This window comes from Ranitomeya imitator, chromosome 3, assembly GCF_032444005.1.
Source record: "Ranitomeya imitator isolate aRanImi1 chromosome 3, aRanImi1.pri, whole genome shotgun sequence".
Taxonomy (NCBI): Eukaryota; Metazoa; Chordata; class Amphibia; order Anura; family Dendrobatidae; genus Ranitomeya; species Ranitomeya imitator.
This window is the reverse complement of record NC_091284.1, coordinates 117584640-117601214: the sequence shown is the minus strand read 5'-3', so window position 1 is coordinate 117601214 and position 16575 is coordinate 117584640. Positions and strand designations below refer to the sequence as shown.

The 16575-nt window shown below is 52.4% G+C and overlaps 1 protein-coding gene across 5 annotated transcripts in view; it reads left to right on the top strand.

The window, feature by feature from the left end:
• Positions 1-16575, top strand: part of MYO1C (myosin IC) — a 203604-nt gene that overhangs the window by 175903 nt on the left and 11126 nt on the right. For all 5 annotated transcript variants that reach the window (XM_069761329.1, XM_069761333.1, XM_069761330.1 and 2 more), the window contains exon 29: positions 8843-8913. In XM_069761329.1, coding sequence (XP_069617430.1) covers positions 8843-8913 — 71 coding nt within the window. The remainder of the gene's footprint in view (positions 1-8842; positions 8914-16575) is intronic.

Genomic DNA, 16575 nt, shown 5'->3' with positions numbered 1-16575 from the left:
AAGAAAGGTGAGTATTTTCTCCCCTGTCTAGCAATCTAAGAGTGGGGCTCAGGGGTTGTTTTATGGGGAAGTCACTGTGTCCCACAGTTTGGGGTCCAGGGCTCTTACCTCACCCTGGATCTCTCTTCAGCTTCCCTTGTGCGGCACATGGGTCCACCAGAGAAGGGGTTCATTGCGGCGGTAGCGCCGGGGCCTTGTAAGGTTTCCACGGCGTCTCTCCCCCACAGCGGTCACCAGGCTCTAATCCAGGCCCGGCTTCGGTCGGGGCCTGGACCTTTTCTGCCGGCCACCGGGGGCTAATTTAGGCCCCGGCTTCTGTCGGGGCCTAGTGCGGCGTTTCGGCCCCGCCCCCATCCTCTTTCCGGCGGGTCTTTCTCCCGCGTTTTCCCCCTTCTCTCCGGCGCTTTGCCCCAGCCACTCCCTGGCCTAGGCACAGACCGCGCCGCAGTGACTCTAGCCCCCGCTCTCTCCGTCGGGTGGGCTAGCCTTGCGGGGCCTCCACGCCGCGGCTTCCATTCCCGACGGCCACCGGGAGCTAATTTAGGCCCCGGCTTCGGTCGGGGCCTAGCGCGGCGTTATGGCTCCGCCCCCGTCCTCTTTCCGGCGGGCTTTTCTCCCGCGTCTTCCCCTCTCTCCTCTCCGGCGCTTAGCCCCGCCCACTCCTCTTGGCCTCAGCACAGACTGCGGCCGGCGCCATCTTTGTACTCTCAATCATGCAGCTTCAGCGCCGGCTGCTTTCGGCGCTTCTTGGCTCATGCTGCGGACTTCAGAGTGCGGGGCCTTACACCACTCCCGGCGTGTGGACCCAGCGGTGATTTCTTACAGGACCTGCCTTCCCTGCCGACCTCCTCCTACAGCCGAAGCTATCCACAGGACATCTTCCGTGAGTAGCTCTGCACTGCAGACCAATATCCTTCCTCTGCTTTAGTCAGGCACCTTTTGTGCTCTCCTGTAAGGGCAGTTTCCCCTTAGGTCAGTCCTCTCCCACCTGTCAGGACTGCAGCGATCCCACATCGTTCTGGGCTCCCCCCCCCCTCTGCCCCGAGAGAGTGAGGACCCTATCCCAGTGTGGGCTTCCGCTCTGTCTCAATCTGTGGCGGATCTCACCAGGGTATCCCAGACCCCGGTGTCCGTTCTGGATAGATTGTCCTGGCAGACCTCCGCAGTAGCCAGCGGGTCACAAGTAGCCCCGTCTGAGCCTACCAGGATAGGCCTTAAAGAGGTCCAGACCGGAGCGCCATTGCGACTCCTCTTCCCGTTCCATCTCGCCTCACGGCCCATTTCAGCGGTCAGCTTCTTCCCGATCCTCTCCCGAGTCAGGCGAGGCGTTTTCGGACGCACCTTCAGAGGGACGTTTTGGAGCTGCATTCTGACCAAATCGCTAACAGGGATATGGTTCAGAGCCTCATTGGAGCAATCAACCAGACCCGTGGCATCAAAGATCCCTCTACGGAACGCGCGGATCAGGCGGTTTCGTTTAGACGGTCGAAGCCACCTTCCAAGGTCTTCGCTTCTCACCCTGAATTCAAGAAGGCCCTGACGAGAGAAAAAGAGAATCCGACCAGCCGCTTTCAGAGAGGAAAGCGCCTTGGCGTTTTTTATATCCCTTTTCTCTGGAGCTCACCGCTTATTGGACTCTGTCCTCCAACACGGTCCTCCCGCTATCTGGCGGAGCATCTCTGAAAGATTCTAACTATAGAGTCATAGAATCCTTTGCGAGCTCAGCTTTCGAATCGGCTGCGTCTATTTTTGCCCGGCCATTGCTTATACTTGGGTTTCATTATCCATATCCAAAGGTCACACAACTCCGTCGGAGCATTCTGGACGGGGCCCTCCTGGACAGCTGGCGGAGCTTGCCAACCAGTTTTCTCATGCGGGTGAATACTTGGTCTCCGCTTCCCTGGATGCCGCGTCTTTTGCGGCTCAGGTGTCCAGCAATGCCGTTGCCATCCGTCAGTCCGTTTGGCTCAAGGCCTGACAGGCGGATTTGTCTTCAAAAAGTCCCTTACCAGCCTGCCTTTTTCAGTGTTCACGTCGCTTTGGTTCTAAGTTGGGCCAAATCATTAGGACGCTACCAGGAGGCACAAGTCTACACCTCGTCGCCCCCCTCCTAGATGGCAATTTCGGTCCTTTCGGCCTTTACGTCGCTTCGTGGCGTCAAACTCCCTTTCCCCGCAGCAACAGATGCCACAGGCACGTCAAGAGTAGAAGACTGTTTTCTTTAGACCACACGCCTTCCTGGCGCTCCCGCTACTCCCAGGGTAGATCCTCCAGGGCTAGGACTGGAGGATCCACCTCGGCATGACTCACAGCAAGACGCCAGCCCACTTCCCAGGATGGGCGGTTTTCCCTTCTTCAGGGATGTCTGGATCCCCTCAGCAGAGGACGCATGGGTCAGGGAAGTTGTATCCTCGGGATACAAAATAGAGTTCGTTTCACAACTCAGGGATCGTTTCTTCGGATCCCGACCCCAAGAGTCCCCGTTCTAGTTCCGGGTCTTCTTCGCAGCCACCGCTTCTCTCCTCAAAGCCGGAGTAATAGTTCCCGTCCCAGAAAAAGAACGGTTCACTGGTTGCTATTCCAATCTTTTGTGGTACTGAAAGAAGAAAAGAATAAGAAAAAAAAAAAAAAAAAAAAAAAAAAAAAAAAAGGGCAAGTTTCGTCCCATTCTGGATCTCAAATTGCTGAACTGGAGAGTTTGTCTGAGACTCTTAAGGATGGATTCCCATCGTTCAGTAATTGCTTCCATGGAGGTTCGAGAACTTTTGTGTTCCATAGAAATTCAGGACGCCTACCTTCATGTCTCGATTTTCCCGGGACATCACAGATTCCTGTGCTTTGTGGTGCTCCAGGACCATTTTCAGTTCTTCACCCTGCCGTTCGTTCTCGCAACCGCTTCCAGGGTTTGCACGAAGACCATGGCGGCGCTGATAGCCATCTTGATGGTCAGAGGCTTATTATTTTTTTCTGTACCTCGGCGACATCCTCTTCTAGGCTCCGTCCCCCTTTTTCTCAGGCTCACCAGAGCCTGTCCATCGTCCTCTACACCCTAGTCCGCTTCGGGTGGCTTGTCAACATGAAGAAATCCTGTCTTGTTGCTTCCCAGCGCCTCGTTTTTCGGGGCATGCTCTTCGACACTCGTCAGACCAAAGTCTTCCTTCCCGAGGACAAGAGATCCATCCTTCGTCGGGATGTACCCTTGCTTTAGGGTCCTCGGCTTCCCTTCTTCTGATCGCCCATGAAGTTTCTGGGCAGGATGGTAGTGACGTTCGAAGCAATCCCCTTTGCCCAATTTCACTCTCAACCTCTTTAGCAGGCCATTCTGTCACAGTGGGACAGTGCTGTCTTGTCCCTGGATCGTCCTATCCGACTCTCTTCCCGAGTCAAGGGTCCCTCAGCTGGTGGCTGACGTCACCTCTCATCTCCCAGGGCATGTCCTTCCTTCCAGTTCTTTGGCAAGTGGTGACGACGGACGCCAGCCTGCTTGGCTGGGGCGCTGTGTTTCGCCATCTGACTGCTTGGGGTCGTTGGTCGGCGCAGGAGTCTCTTCCGCAGATCAACATCCTCGAGCTTCGGGCCATCTTTCTCTTCCCTCGTCACTAGGGAAGGATTCTCAGGGGTCTACAATGCCATGGAGGTGGCATATGTCAGTCATAAAGGGGGGACTCGGAGCTCCTTGGCCGAGGTATCCAAGATCCTCCTCTGGGCAGAGGCAATGGTTCTGGTGATATCCACGGTGCATATCCCCGGCACGGACAATTGGGCCGCCGACTTCTGCAGCTGCGAGGGTCTCGCGGCAGGGTTATGGTCCTTGCATCAGGAGGTCTTCCATCAGATTTGTCTTCGATGGGGGACTCCGGACGTGGCCCTCTCTGCGTCCCGAAGGAACAGGAAGGTTCCTTTGGTTCGTCTCCAGATCTCGCGACCCTCCCGCGTGGGCGTCTACGCTTTGGCCTCCAGGGTCTGATCTGCCACCCGAATTATCGGTCGCTCAGTTTACGGCATGGCTGTGGACTCCACAGTTATAAGAGCGTCTGGCCTTTCGTCCCGGTCGAGTCACACTACAATCCAGGCTAGGAAGCCTTCGTTGTCTTCCAGGTTCTACTATCGTACCCGGAAGACTTTCGTTCATGCGAGCCCAACCGCTTTTCACCTATGTCCTTTTCCCTGCCTTCCATTTGGTTTTCCTTCAGGCAGGACTGGATTCGGGCTTCACTCTCTCTCCCTAAAGGGCCAGGTTCCTGCGCTCTTCTTCCCTTTAAGAAGACATTATCTTCTCAGCCACAGGTTAAGACCTTCCTTCAAGGAGTAGCCCACGCTGTCCCTCCTTACAGGGCCTCTGTGGATTCATGGTATTTAAAGGTTGTGTTGGTTGTTCTTAGGGGTTTCCCCTTTGAGCCTCTCAGGGAGTTTTTCCCTGTCAGTTCTATCTCGGAAGGTGGCTTTTCTCAGGTCCATCGCTTCGATCCGCCGCGTTTTTGAGTTGGCGGCCATTTCTTGCCGACCTCCTTTCTTGATTTTCCACAAGGACAAGGTGGTCCCAGGCCTCCGCCTTCCTTCATTTCACGAGGTGGTTTTCATCGTTCCACCTCAACGAGGACATCGTTCTACCTTCCTTTGTCCAGCTCCGAATCATCCTCTGGAGCGATAGTGGAACAGGCTGGACCTCGTCAGGGCAGTGAGTTTCTCCCTGGCTAGCACGGCCGCTTTCCGAAAGATGGATTCTCTGTTCGCCATCCTTGATGGCGTGCGTAGAGGCCTGCCGGCTTCCAAGGCGACTATTGCTCGCTCGATTAGAACGGCAATTTTGGGAGCTTACCGGGTCAAGAACAGAGTGCCCCCTCCTGAGATAAAGGCTCACTCTACCCGGGCAGTCGGCGCTTCCAGTGCGGTACGTCACAGGGCTTTCGCCGACAGCTTTGCAAAGCGGCAACCTGGTCTTCCATCCACATGTTTTCGCCGAACTACGGCAGACTCCAGCCTGGGCAGAAGGATCCTGCAGGCGGCAGTGGTGAGTCCTTGGACCTGATGGAAGTATGTTTTTCCCACCCCAGGGACTGCTTTGGGACGTCCCATGGTTCCTGTGTCCCCCAATGAAAGGCGATAGAGAAAACAGGATTTTTGGTTGCTTACCGTAAAATCTGTTTCTCGGAGCCTTCATTGGGGGACACAGCACCCTCCCAAGTTGAACAGCTCTGTTTACTGTATACTTTTGAGTTCTTTGAACACTCTTTGAGAGTTTGAAACTGTTAATCTATGGAGCGCCGTGGAATTTGTTGGCGCTATGTAGATAAAGTTTATTATTATTATATTATTATTCTTTCGCTTTTACACGTTGCTTCTCCTACTGCTTTCTCACTAACTGAATATCCTACTTCCTGTCGGTAGGGTGTACACTGCAGAGGAGGAGCTAACTTTTTTATTTGCATAGTGTCAGCCTCCTAGTGGCAGCAGCATACACCCATGGTTCCTGTGTCCCCCAATGAAGGCTCCGAGAAACAGATTTTACGGTAAGCAACCAAAAATCCTGTTTTTCTGTATATTTTACTTTTTATGTCATAAGTGAAATCTGTCAGATAAGAGAAAGTTGTACATTTGTAAATCTACAGCATTTTTGTTTTTAAGTAAAAGGTTGTCCCTTTCTCCAATTTTCTGATTAATAATCTGTACTTTACTTACCCACCCCGGGTCTGCTGTACCTTCAACGTTACCTTGGTGTCTGTCGTTTGCCTGCAGCACTGATGTAATGTTAACAGCACTGCAGCCAATCTCTGCGCTCATCAGTCCTGCCAATGTAGACTGCACAAGTTGGTGAATTTAGTGATTGACTGCAGTCCTGTCAATGCGATGTTATTTCAGAATAAAAACGACAGAGTCCGAGACAGCAGAGACAGATCGGGACTCGGGGAGGGCAAGGAAAGTTCAATTTTATATTTTTTTTCACACATAACTAAACCTGCAGGCAGAAGATTGGTGAAAGAGGTCAACCCCGCTAATATGTGTTCATATTTTGTTGCTTCTGGACGTGGATTCCTATAGACCTGCGTTACACACATGGAAATCGCAGCACATCTGTACGTGGTCCATCGTCAGAGCCACCGCTGCTGCTGCTGCTGCTGGTCAGAGCCACCGCTGCTGCTGCTGCTGGTGGTCAGAGCCACCGCTGCTGCTGCTGCTGGTGGTCAGAGCCACCGCTGCTGCTGCTGCTGGTCAGAGCCACCGCTGCTGCTGCTGCTGGTCAGAGCCACCGCTGCTGCTGCTGCTGGTCAGAGCCACCGCTGCTGCTGCTGCTGGTCAGAGCCACCGCTGCTGCTGCTGCTGCTGGTCAGAGCCACCGCTGCTGCTGCTGCTGGTCAGAGCCACCGCTGCTGCTGCTGCTGGTCAGAGCCACCACTGCTGCTGCTGCTGGTCAGAGCCACTGCTGCTGCTGGTCAGAGCCACCGCTGCTGCTGGTCAGAGCCACCGCTGCTGCTGCTGCTGCTGGTCAGAGCCACCGCTGCTGCTGCTGCTGCTGGTCAGAGCCACCGCTGCTGCTGCTGCTGGTCAGAGCCACCGCTGCTGCTGCTGCTGCTGCTGGTCAGAGCCACCGCTGCTGCTGCTGGTCAGAGCCACCGCTGCTGCTGCTGCTGCTGGTGGTCAGAGCCACCGCTGCTGCTGCTGCTGCTGCTGGTGGTCAGAGCCACCGCTGCTGCTGCTGGTCCATATTTTCTCAGACAGTGAACATTTTGGTTGCATAATGTATGTTATAAATCACGCTTTTGTTATTCCTCAGCTGCTAATTAGTCATCTAGTTAATTGTACTTTATTAATTGGAATTGGCCCACCTCTGTCTGGGAGGCTTGGATCATTAGTTGACATATTATGAGGAACAGTAATTTGTCCTTTTTGCGTGAATGTCTCATCTCTAAATCTGGAGCAATATATTCTCCTGTATTAATTATCTCGCCTCTGATGAGACTGGATCATAATGAGCCAGTTGGTTATTGTTTCTAATCACGAAACAGTTCATTTTTGGCTTCCTCAAAGGTAAGGGGCTTTTATGAGACAGACTGTTCTGTCTTATTGTTGGTTTTCCGCCATTGTGAGGCTGTCGCTGTTCCCACGCACCACAGTTTGTGTTCAATTAGTGACTAAGATTTTGGCTCCAAGACTAATTTTGAGTGAATTTATTGGTTAGAATTTATGATAATTTGTTACTCTTTAAGGCCGGTTTCACACGACCGATATTTACAATTGTAGTATGTACGGTAGTATCCAGACATCGCAGTCCGTACTCAGAATGACGAATGTGTAAAACCGGCATTGCAAATAATTCAGGATCCAATCTGGCATTCTTCAGTTGGATTACTTACAGAAAGTCTAGGAAGCGGTCTGCTCCCAGAATGAATTTGTTTGTGGAAAGAAGCTGTAGAAATGAGGAGGCTATATAAACTCTCTGCTGTTGGTTGAAAATGATGAGCCATCAGGCTGCCAAATAAGAGTGCACACACGGTTTTTTGTTTCTTTTGTGTCTAGGAAGAATTGTCTTATTTAGAAACATTTTTTTTTTTTTTTAAGTAATTTTTGTCACTGTCTTTGTGTATTGGAATTTAAAGATCTATTTGTAAATCTGAAGCCTCTGTCACTCCAGCTCTATTCCACACCGAGCGCTGCTTCCTCCTGTTTGACTGACAAACAGGATTTTCTTTTTGGAGCAGAAACCCAGTTTTTGAGTAGTTTTGAGATTTGGAGAATTTCCCGTGTCCACTCTGTTTCTGTCCTAAAATCTTCTTTAAAAAAAAACATCTTTGTGTGCACGTACCATTTATTTTACATTTTTATTCAATTGATGAAAATGAGTTTGTGATTGTTTTCACCATTGTGCCGCCAGCAAACACCGGTGTCGAATTTTGTGATTGATTTGTGATTTATTGACCAGCTTTTCTCCTCATCCTCCTCTTTCCCCTGAGGAACATGCTCTTCCTTGCAGTGATACGTGCAGAGTCTCTCCCCATTAACTCCTTCAGCTGGCACTCCTGGTTCTGGATCCCACAACAGGCTTACCCCCATTATTTACCTTCTTATACCAGACTTTGTCCATTTTACCCCTCATTTATATACATCAACAGCCCCCGCACACATGCTATGTTTGGGCCTTATGATAGACCTAGTTATTAGCACTTTGTGGTGCCCTATATTTATGTCTATATTTACTTTTCTTCATATTTAGCTGTGATCTTTCGCACTCTCCATGCATTCCTTTATGATTCTTTATCATATAACCTACTTGTGATCAGGTCTGTTGGATTTGTACCATTGTCTGGTTTTATGACTGCTTACATTATACTGTGAGGCTGTTATATGGATTCACACCAGATTGTATTTATTCATTAACATATTTCTGAGGGATCTAATGGTTCCTATTATCCTGTATATGTACATTATACATTTTTATATGTATATTAGATCATGATAATTGATATAATTGTTTTAATTGTTTAAGCTTCTATTCTTTTTGCACTTATAGGTATGCACTTGTCTCTGTATTGCTTTCTTCTTTTTGTTACTGTAGTTGATCCTTTACAGTGGTGTCGCCCTATCCTTTACCTCATTTGGCCGTTCATCTATATTCTTTGCTTGTGCCGGGCTCTTCCTTATGTTATCACCCAGACCTATAATGGCACGCACTATATTTCTTCTCGTCTTACCTTATACAGGCTTCAGATGCCGCCACGTAAACCCCACGTGGTAAATGTTCCTGCAGCGTTACTGTGGAGCGCTAATTCTATCCCCACGGACATGCAGCTGCTTTATGACAATGGTCGGAAGAGAAGACACTCATATCCATACATTTGTATTTCAGGAATCTCCGTCAGCAGTCTGAGTGACAACCTCTTTGTTCTCCATGTAAAATGTGAAGACAACAAGCAAAAGGTAGGGGACGTTCCATTTATAATTTATTGATACCGCATCTTTCTTTTCGCTCTTCAGCCATATAATCTATATTTTACTCCATAGTGTCTCACCACTCTGCTGTAAAATACCGTCGCCACGTAGGGTTGGTTACACCTTCACTGTTAAAGAGAACTTGTCACTAGGTTTTCCCTTAAACTATAGCCACAACCTGCTCATAAGAGCCCAGCTGCCCCACATGTCTAAGAAAATACCTTGTATAAATATCTAATGGGCAATCGATGTCTCTACTGCTTTGATTGACGTGTCCTACGTCATCCACAGAATCTGTTCAACGCTTGCGCCTGCAGCGGTAACAGGAGCTGCGTAGGCGCAATAGGCTGTGACTATGACGTCCGCCATGTCAGTGGAGGCAGGAGAGACAGCGATTGTGGGGACCGAGGATGCGCGCAGTCCAGGAACGCCAGTCAGACCGGACGGCACCAATTAGCATAGGGTGCAGAACAATTCTAAAAGGCATTTCTTTATCGCCTCTCATTGGGGGACACAGGAACCATGGGTGTATGCTGCTGCCACTAGGAGGCTGACACTATGCAAATAAAAAAGTTAGCTCCTCCTCTGCAGTGTACACCCCACCGACTGGCATTATACTCTTCAGTTTCGCTTAGTGTCAGTAGGAGGTGGACACGGGTCTTTCATTAGACCCTTATCTACCTCAATGTGCGTCGTTTCTTTTCAGGTTTCCGGAGGGATACAGGGTGAACAGTCACACCTGTAGTCCCACAATGCGGACTATGAGTACGGTGTGCACTGCCACCCCGTATCCTCATAGATCCCTCTCCAGGACCAAGATCCTAGCACACAAGCGTGCTCAGAAGTCCGGTCCTGGCTCCGTCCCCCACCCACTCGCCCACCAGAGCCTGTCAGTTGTGGAGACGAGGACGTCCATCACCAGCTCCATGGACGTCTCATACCCTTCCTTTCAGGTTAGTATCGGCGTGGGATGTTTTAGGTGACTATTTCCCCCATCCCATCCCAGATCTTTTATAGGGAGGGGGGTCTTGTTAGGGGCTCCCAGGCGACGACCCTCTTTTACTGGTCATCACCTGCGTCCATGCAGTGGCGCGGCTGGGATTTTCGTGTTGCGCTGCGACATTCGTATGCGGGGACGTCTGGATTTCGCAGACGCATGGGTCAGGACCTTTCTTCCCCCATTTACCATACGGCGGCCCTCTGCTTCTTTCCGGCGCGGGGCCCTTACAGGCTGCTGCGCCGCACTCCTTATTCCCGCTGGGTCAGTCACCTTTTGCCCTTATGGCTGCCGTGCTCTGCTCCTCCGCGGCGCATTTCTCGGCACTGCGGCCTGTTCTGGGGCTCCATTCACAGCGCAGCAGCCCTGCTGCCTGTCGCGCCGCTTCTCCCTGCGGCGCTCTGCTCTGGCGCCGCAGGAGGTCTCTCTCTGCGGCACCCTTCAGCGGCGCAGCCTGTGGGAGGCTGTCGCCAGTTTTCCATCCTTTCCGGCGCTCTATTCTGGCCCCGCGGATCTTTTCCCCGGCCGCCGACTCCTAATTTAGGTCCCGGCTTCGGCCGGGGCCTACTTCCGGTTTTCAGCTCCTCCACTTCCGGTTCTGCGGGCGGACTTTTTTCCCACCCGACTCTCTGGGCCCTGCCCACCGGCGCCTCTGCGTCTGGCTCCGCCCCCCTCCATCCTGGGACACTCGTCTATGTGCGCACCCTTCGCAGCAGCAGCAGCTCACGCAGCGCGCCCCGCACCTTTGCCACTGCGTCTTCCGTGGGCACAGCACGTCCTGCGCAGAATTCAGCACCTCAGGGCAGAAGTTCTCCACCGACAAGTGGGACATCTTCCAGGACCGGGTCCGTGAGTAGCTGCACTGCAGACTGACACCCCCCTCTGCCCCACTGTCCCCTAACCCACTGGCATCTTCAGGGTCCTTTCAAAATGTCTACCTCTAAAGGGGGCCGCTCTCGCCCCCCTACTTCTTCTTCATCTACTGCCTTAGTCACGTACTTTGCATGTTCGTCCTGTAACAGCAAACTTCCCTCAGGTCAGTCCTCCCCGCTGTGTCAGTCCTGCAGCAACCCGATTGTTCCCACCGCCCAGGATTCCCCGGCTGTTCCGCCCGAGAGTGATCCCCCCCCCCATCCCAGGCTGGGCTGCCTCTCTGTCACAATCGGTGGCCGATTTAACATGGGTGTCTCAAACCCTGGTGTCCGCGCTGGATCGGTTACCCCTGCAGACCCCTGCCGTGGCTAGCGGGTCGCAGGAACCGCCGCCCGAGCCCTCCTTGATAAGCCACAAAAGGTCCAGACAGGAACGTCGGTCTGAGTCCTCTTCGTGCTCCATCTCGCCACACGGCCCTCCCCTGCGGTCGGCGTCCCCTCGACCCTCCTCCCCTGAGTCAGGCGAGGCATTCTCTGATGCGCCCTCGGAGGATATTTCGGAGCTGGATTCTAACCAAATCGCCACCATGAGGGAGATGGTGCAGAATCTCATTGGGGCAGTAAACCAATCCTGTGGCATAAAAGATCCCTCTACGGAACCCGCAGATCAGGCAGTTTCGTTTAGACGGGCCAAACCACCTTCCAAGTTTTTTGCTCCTCCTCCTGAATTCGAGGAAATCATGTCCAGAGAGAGAGAGAACCCCACTAGGCGTTTTCAGAGGGGAAAACGCCTGGGTGTGCTATATCCCTTTTCTCCAGAACTTACCGCCAATTGGACGGTCTCTCCCTCGGTGGATCCACCTGTGTCCAGGCTGTCCACCAACACGGTGCTTCCTCTGTCCGGTGGAGCATCTCTGAAGGACTCTAACGATAGGGCTATAGAATCCTTTGCGAAGTCAGCTTTTGCAGCGGCTATATGCCCAGCTTTTGCTTCCACTTGGGTTTCTAAATCCATCTCCAAATGGGCCAAAGAGCTCCGTCGAGGTATCCTGGACGGGGCGCCTCCCGTGCAACTAGCGGAGCTTGCCAACCAGATTTCCACGCCGGTGAATACCTGGTCTCTGCCTCCCTGGATGTCGCGTCTTGTGCGGCTCAGGCTTCCAACAATGCCGTTGCCATCCGCCGCACCGTTTGGCTCAAGGCCTGGCAGGCGGACTTATCTTCTAAAAAGTCCCTCACTAGTCTGCCCTTCCAGGGCTCTCGTCTCTTTGGTTCCCAGCTGGGTCAAATCATTAAGGACGCCACCGGGGGTACAAGTTCTCCTCTCCCCCAGGCTAAGCCTCGTCGCCCTCTTCCTAGACGGCAGTTTCGCTCTTTTCGGCCCTTTCGTCGCTTCGCTGCGTCAAACTCCTTTTCCCAGCAGCAACAGAGGCCACAGGCACGTCAGGAGAAGAAGGCGGTGTCCTTTAGGCCCACTCCGTCCTGGCGTCCTCGCTATTCCCAGGGTAGATCCTCCAGGCCCAGGACTGGAAGATCCACCTCGGCATGACTCTCGGCAACACTACAGCCCAACTCCCAGGTTGGGCGGCCGTCTTCTCCTTTTCAGGGACGTCTGGATTTCCGCAGTAGAGGACGCATGGGTCAGGGAAGTTGTATCCTCGGGATAAAAGATAGAGTTCGCCTCCCGACCCAGGGATCGTTTCTTCCAATCCCGTCCTCCAAGAGATCCCGCTCTAGTTCCGGGCTTCTTCGCAGCCATCGCTTCTCTGCTCAAATCCGGGGTAATCGTTCCCGTCCCAGAGAAAGAACGGTTCACGGGTTTCTACTCGAACCTTTTCGTGGTACCGAAAAAAGACGGCAAGGTTCGCCCCATTCTGGACCTCAAATTGCTGAACAAGAGAGTTCGCCTGAGACACTTCAGGACGCCTACCTCCATGTCCCGATATTTCCCGGACATCACCGTTTCCTGCGCTTCGCAGTGCAACAGGAACACTTTCAATTCGTCGCCCTGCCGTTCGGTCTCGCAACCGCTCCAAGGGTGTTCACGAAGATCATGGCAGCGCTGATGGCCATATTGAGAGTCAGAGGCCTGGTCCTTTTTCCATACCTCGACGACATCCTCATCAAGGCACCGTCCTTTTCTCAGGCTCACGAAAGCCTGTCCATTGTTCTCGACACCTTAGCCCGTTTCGGGTGGCTGGTCAACCGGAAGAAGTCCTGCCTTATTCCTTCTCAGCGCATCATCTTTCTGGGCATGCTATTCGACACTCGTCAGACCAGAGTCTTCCTTCCCAAGGACAAGAGATCCACTCTTTGTCGGGACATACGCTTGCTCCAGGGTCCTCGGCCTCCCTCCCTCCCTCCGATCGGCCATGAAGGTTCTGGGGAGGATGGTAGCTACCTTGGAAGCGATTCCCTTCGCCCAATTCCATTCACGACCCCTTCAGCAAGCCATTCTGTCTCAGTGGGACAGGTCTGTCTTCTCCCTGGATCGGCCGATCAGACTCTCTTCTCGGGTCAAGCGGTCTCTCAACTGGTGGCTGACGTCACCTCTCATCTCCCAGGGCAGGTCCTTCCTTCCAGTTCACTGGCAGGTGGTGACAACGGATGCCAGCCTGCTCGGCTGGGGTACGGTTTTCCGTCACCTGACGGTTCAGGGCCGTTGGTCGTCGCAGGAGTCAACTCTGCCAATCAATGTCCTCGACATTCGGGCCATCTTTCTGTCCCTCCGCCACTGGCTAAATCATATAAAACCCCAAGAAATTTTATTTAAATATTTAAAAGGCCACCAACCTGTGGCTGCACCAGACAAAACAAAACAAAAAAACACCGTGAAAAACTAGTGTATGGGGAAAAGAAAGTCCCTAGAACGTATCTATACTGATTACTGCCTATCAGCGACAGCTTACCCTAGGATCCCTAGATAGCCCTAGTATTACCAATGGGTCCCTCTACCCACACAATGATAATGTGCTAAAGGTACCCCTAATAGGCTAGACAGATAACACACCTATACATAGGGAATCCTAAACCCCAACACCGTGAGTATAAAAACAAAAATGAGCACATGCAGTAGGCCAATGACGAGCATGCAAGATACATATGGAGTACCAAATTGATCCCGCTCAGATATGAAGCTACTTTGTGCTGGTAGCTACAGTTCTCCTGTGTGGCGGGTCAATCAATGTCAAATCTTTCAGATTCATTCATAGATCACAAAAATGAGCCACCTGCCCGATGAAGAGTGACCTCTCATACATAGATAAATGTCGATGCTAAATGCATATGATTTAGTCTTAAGCATCCCCTACAGAAGCGATAAAACGTTAGGAACCCTCCGCCACTGGGAAAGGATTCTCAGGGGCCTGCCAGTCCGGATCCAGACGGACAATGCCACGGCTGTGGCATATGTCAACCATCAGGGGGGGACCCGGAGCTCCTTGGCCCTTGCCGAGGTATCCAAGATTCTCCTTTGGGCAGAGGCAACGGTTCCGGTGATATCCGCGGTGCATATCCCCGACGTGGACAACTGGGCCGCCGACTTCCTCAGCCGCGAAGGCCTCGCGGCAGGGGAATGGTCCTTGCATCCGGAGGTCTTCCATCAGATTTGTCTTCGATGGGGGACTCCGGACGTGGATCTCACGGCGTCCCGAATGAACAGGAAGGTTCCGCAGTTCGTCTCCAGGTCTCGCGATCCTCTCGCAGTGGGCGTCGACGCTCTGGCCATTCCTTGGTCACAGTTCGGGCTGCCCTACCTGTTCCCACCCCTTCCTTTACTCCCCAAACTGTTGAAGAAGATCAAAGCGGAAGGGGTGCCAGTCATCTTGATCGCCCCGGATTGGCCCAGGAGAGCTTGGTTCGCGGAGCTCGTCAACCTTCTCGCGGACGCTCCCTGGCGCCTTCCAGACAGGCCCGATCTGTTGTCTCAGGGTCCGATCTGCCACCCGAATTCTCGGTCGCTCAGTTTAACGGCGTGGCTGTTGAGACCGCGGTTCTAAGAGCGTCCGGCCTTTCGGACCGGGTAATTCACACCATGATTCAGGCTCGGAAGCCTTCATCTTCCAGGATCTACTACCGTACCTGGAAGGCTTACTTCCGTTGGTGCGAGTCCAACCGCGTTCCATCCATGTCCTTTTCTCTGCCTTCTCTTTTGGCCTTCCTTCAGGCAGGACTGGATTCGGGCCTGGCTCTTAGCTCCCTGAAGGGCCAGGTCTCTGCGCTTTCCATCCTCTTTCAGAAGACCTTAGCTTCTCGGCCACAGGTTAAGACCTTCCTTCAAGGAGTAGCCCACGCTGTCCCGCCGTACAGGGCCCCTGTGAACGCATGGGACTTAAACCTGGTACTGGACGTTCTGAGGGTTTCTCTCTTTGAGCCTCTTAGGGAGATTCCTCTATCTGTTCTTTCTTGGAAGGTGACCTTTCTTGTGGCCATCACGTCTATTCGCCGCGTTTCCGAGTTGGCGGCCCTGTCTTGCCGTCCTCCGTTTTTGGTCATTCACCAGGACAAGGTGGTCTTCCGGCCCCCACCTTCCTTTCTTCCGAAGGTGGTTTCCACCTTCCACCTCAACGAGGACATCGTTCTACCTTCCTTTTGTCCAGCTCCGACTCATCCTCTGGAGCGATCGTTGAACAAGCTAGACCTCGTCAGGGCAGTGAGGATCTATCTGGATAGAACGTCCTCTTTCTGGAAGACGGATTCTTTTTTCATCATTCCTGATGGCACACGCAGAGGCCAACCGGCTTCTAAAGCGACTATTGCTCGCTGGATCAAAATGGCAATTTTGGAGGCTTACCGGGTCAAGAACAGAGTGCCCCCTCCTGGGATTAAGGCTCACTCTACCCGGGCAGTCGGCGCCTCCTGGGCGGTGCACCACAGGGCTTCCACCCTACAGCTTTGCAAAGCGGCAACTTGGTCTTCCATCCACACGTTCGCCAAATTTTACAAGGTCCATACCTACGCTTCGGCGGACGCCAGCCTAGGCAGAAGGATCTTGCAGGCGGCAGTGGTGAGTCCTCTGACCTGATGGAAGTCTGGTTTTCCCGCCCGTGGGACTGCTTTGGGACGTCCCATGGTTCCTGTGTCCCCCAATGAGAGGCGATAAAAAAAACAGGATTTTTGGTTGCTTACCGTAAAATCTGTTTCTTGGAGCCTCCATTGAGGGACACAGCTCCCTCCCAATGTTTTTGTTATATGTTCTCTGACTGTTTGTGGTTATGGTTTTTCAACCTTGTTCATTATCTCCTACTGCTTTCTCACTAACTGAAGAGTATAATGCCAGTCGGTGGGGTGTACACTGCAGAGGAGGAGCTAACTTTTTTATTTGCATAGTGTCAGCCCCCTAGTGGCAGCAGCATACACCCATGGTTCCTGTGTCCCCCAATGGAGGCTCCAAGAAACAGATTTTACGGTAAGCAACCAAAAATCCTGTTTTTCTTAAGTATGTGGGGCAGATGGGCTTTTATGATGAAGTTGCAGGTATTCAGACGACTGAAAGGTGGTGGTTATAGTTTATATAGGAAAAAATCTGGTGATGGGTTCCCTTTAAAATCATCCATCTCAAATTCTGTAGTAAGAAGTAGTAGAAATGAGAATAATAGAAATGCATGCAGCGCTATTTCTCCCACACAACTCTGTGGCCAGTCGTGCTGCTGCGCGGGCTAAACTTAGGGGGAAGTGGTGTGAAACCAGCGCATAGACCCTTTAATTCTTAGATTTGGTGGTGGCCCCAGAGGATTAACCATCACATTATAAATCCTAGCAACCATGCCTAAAAGATGGGAA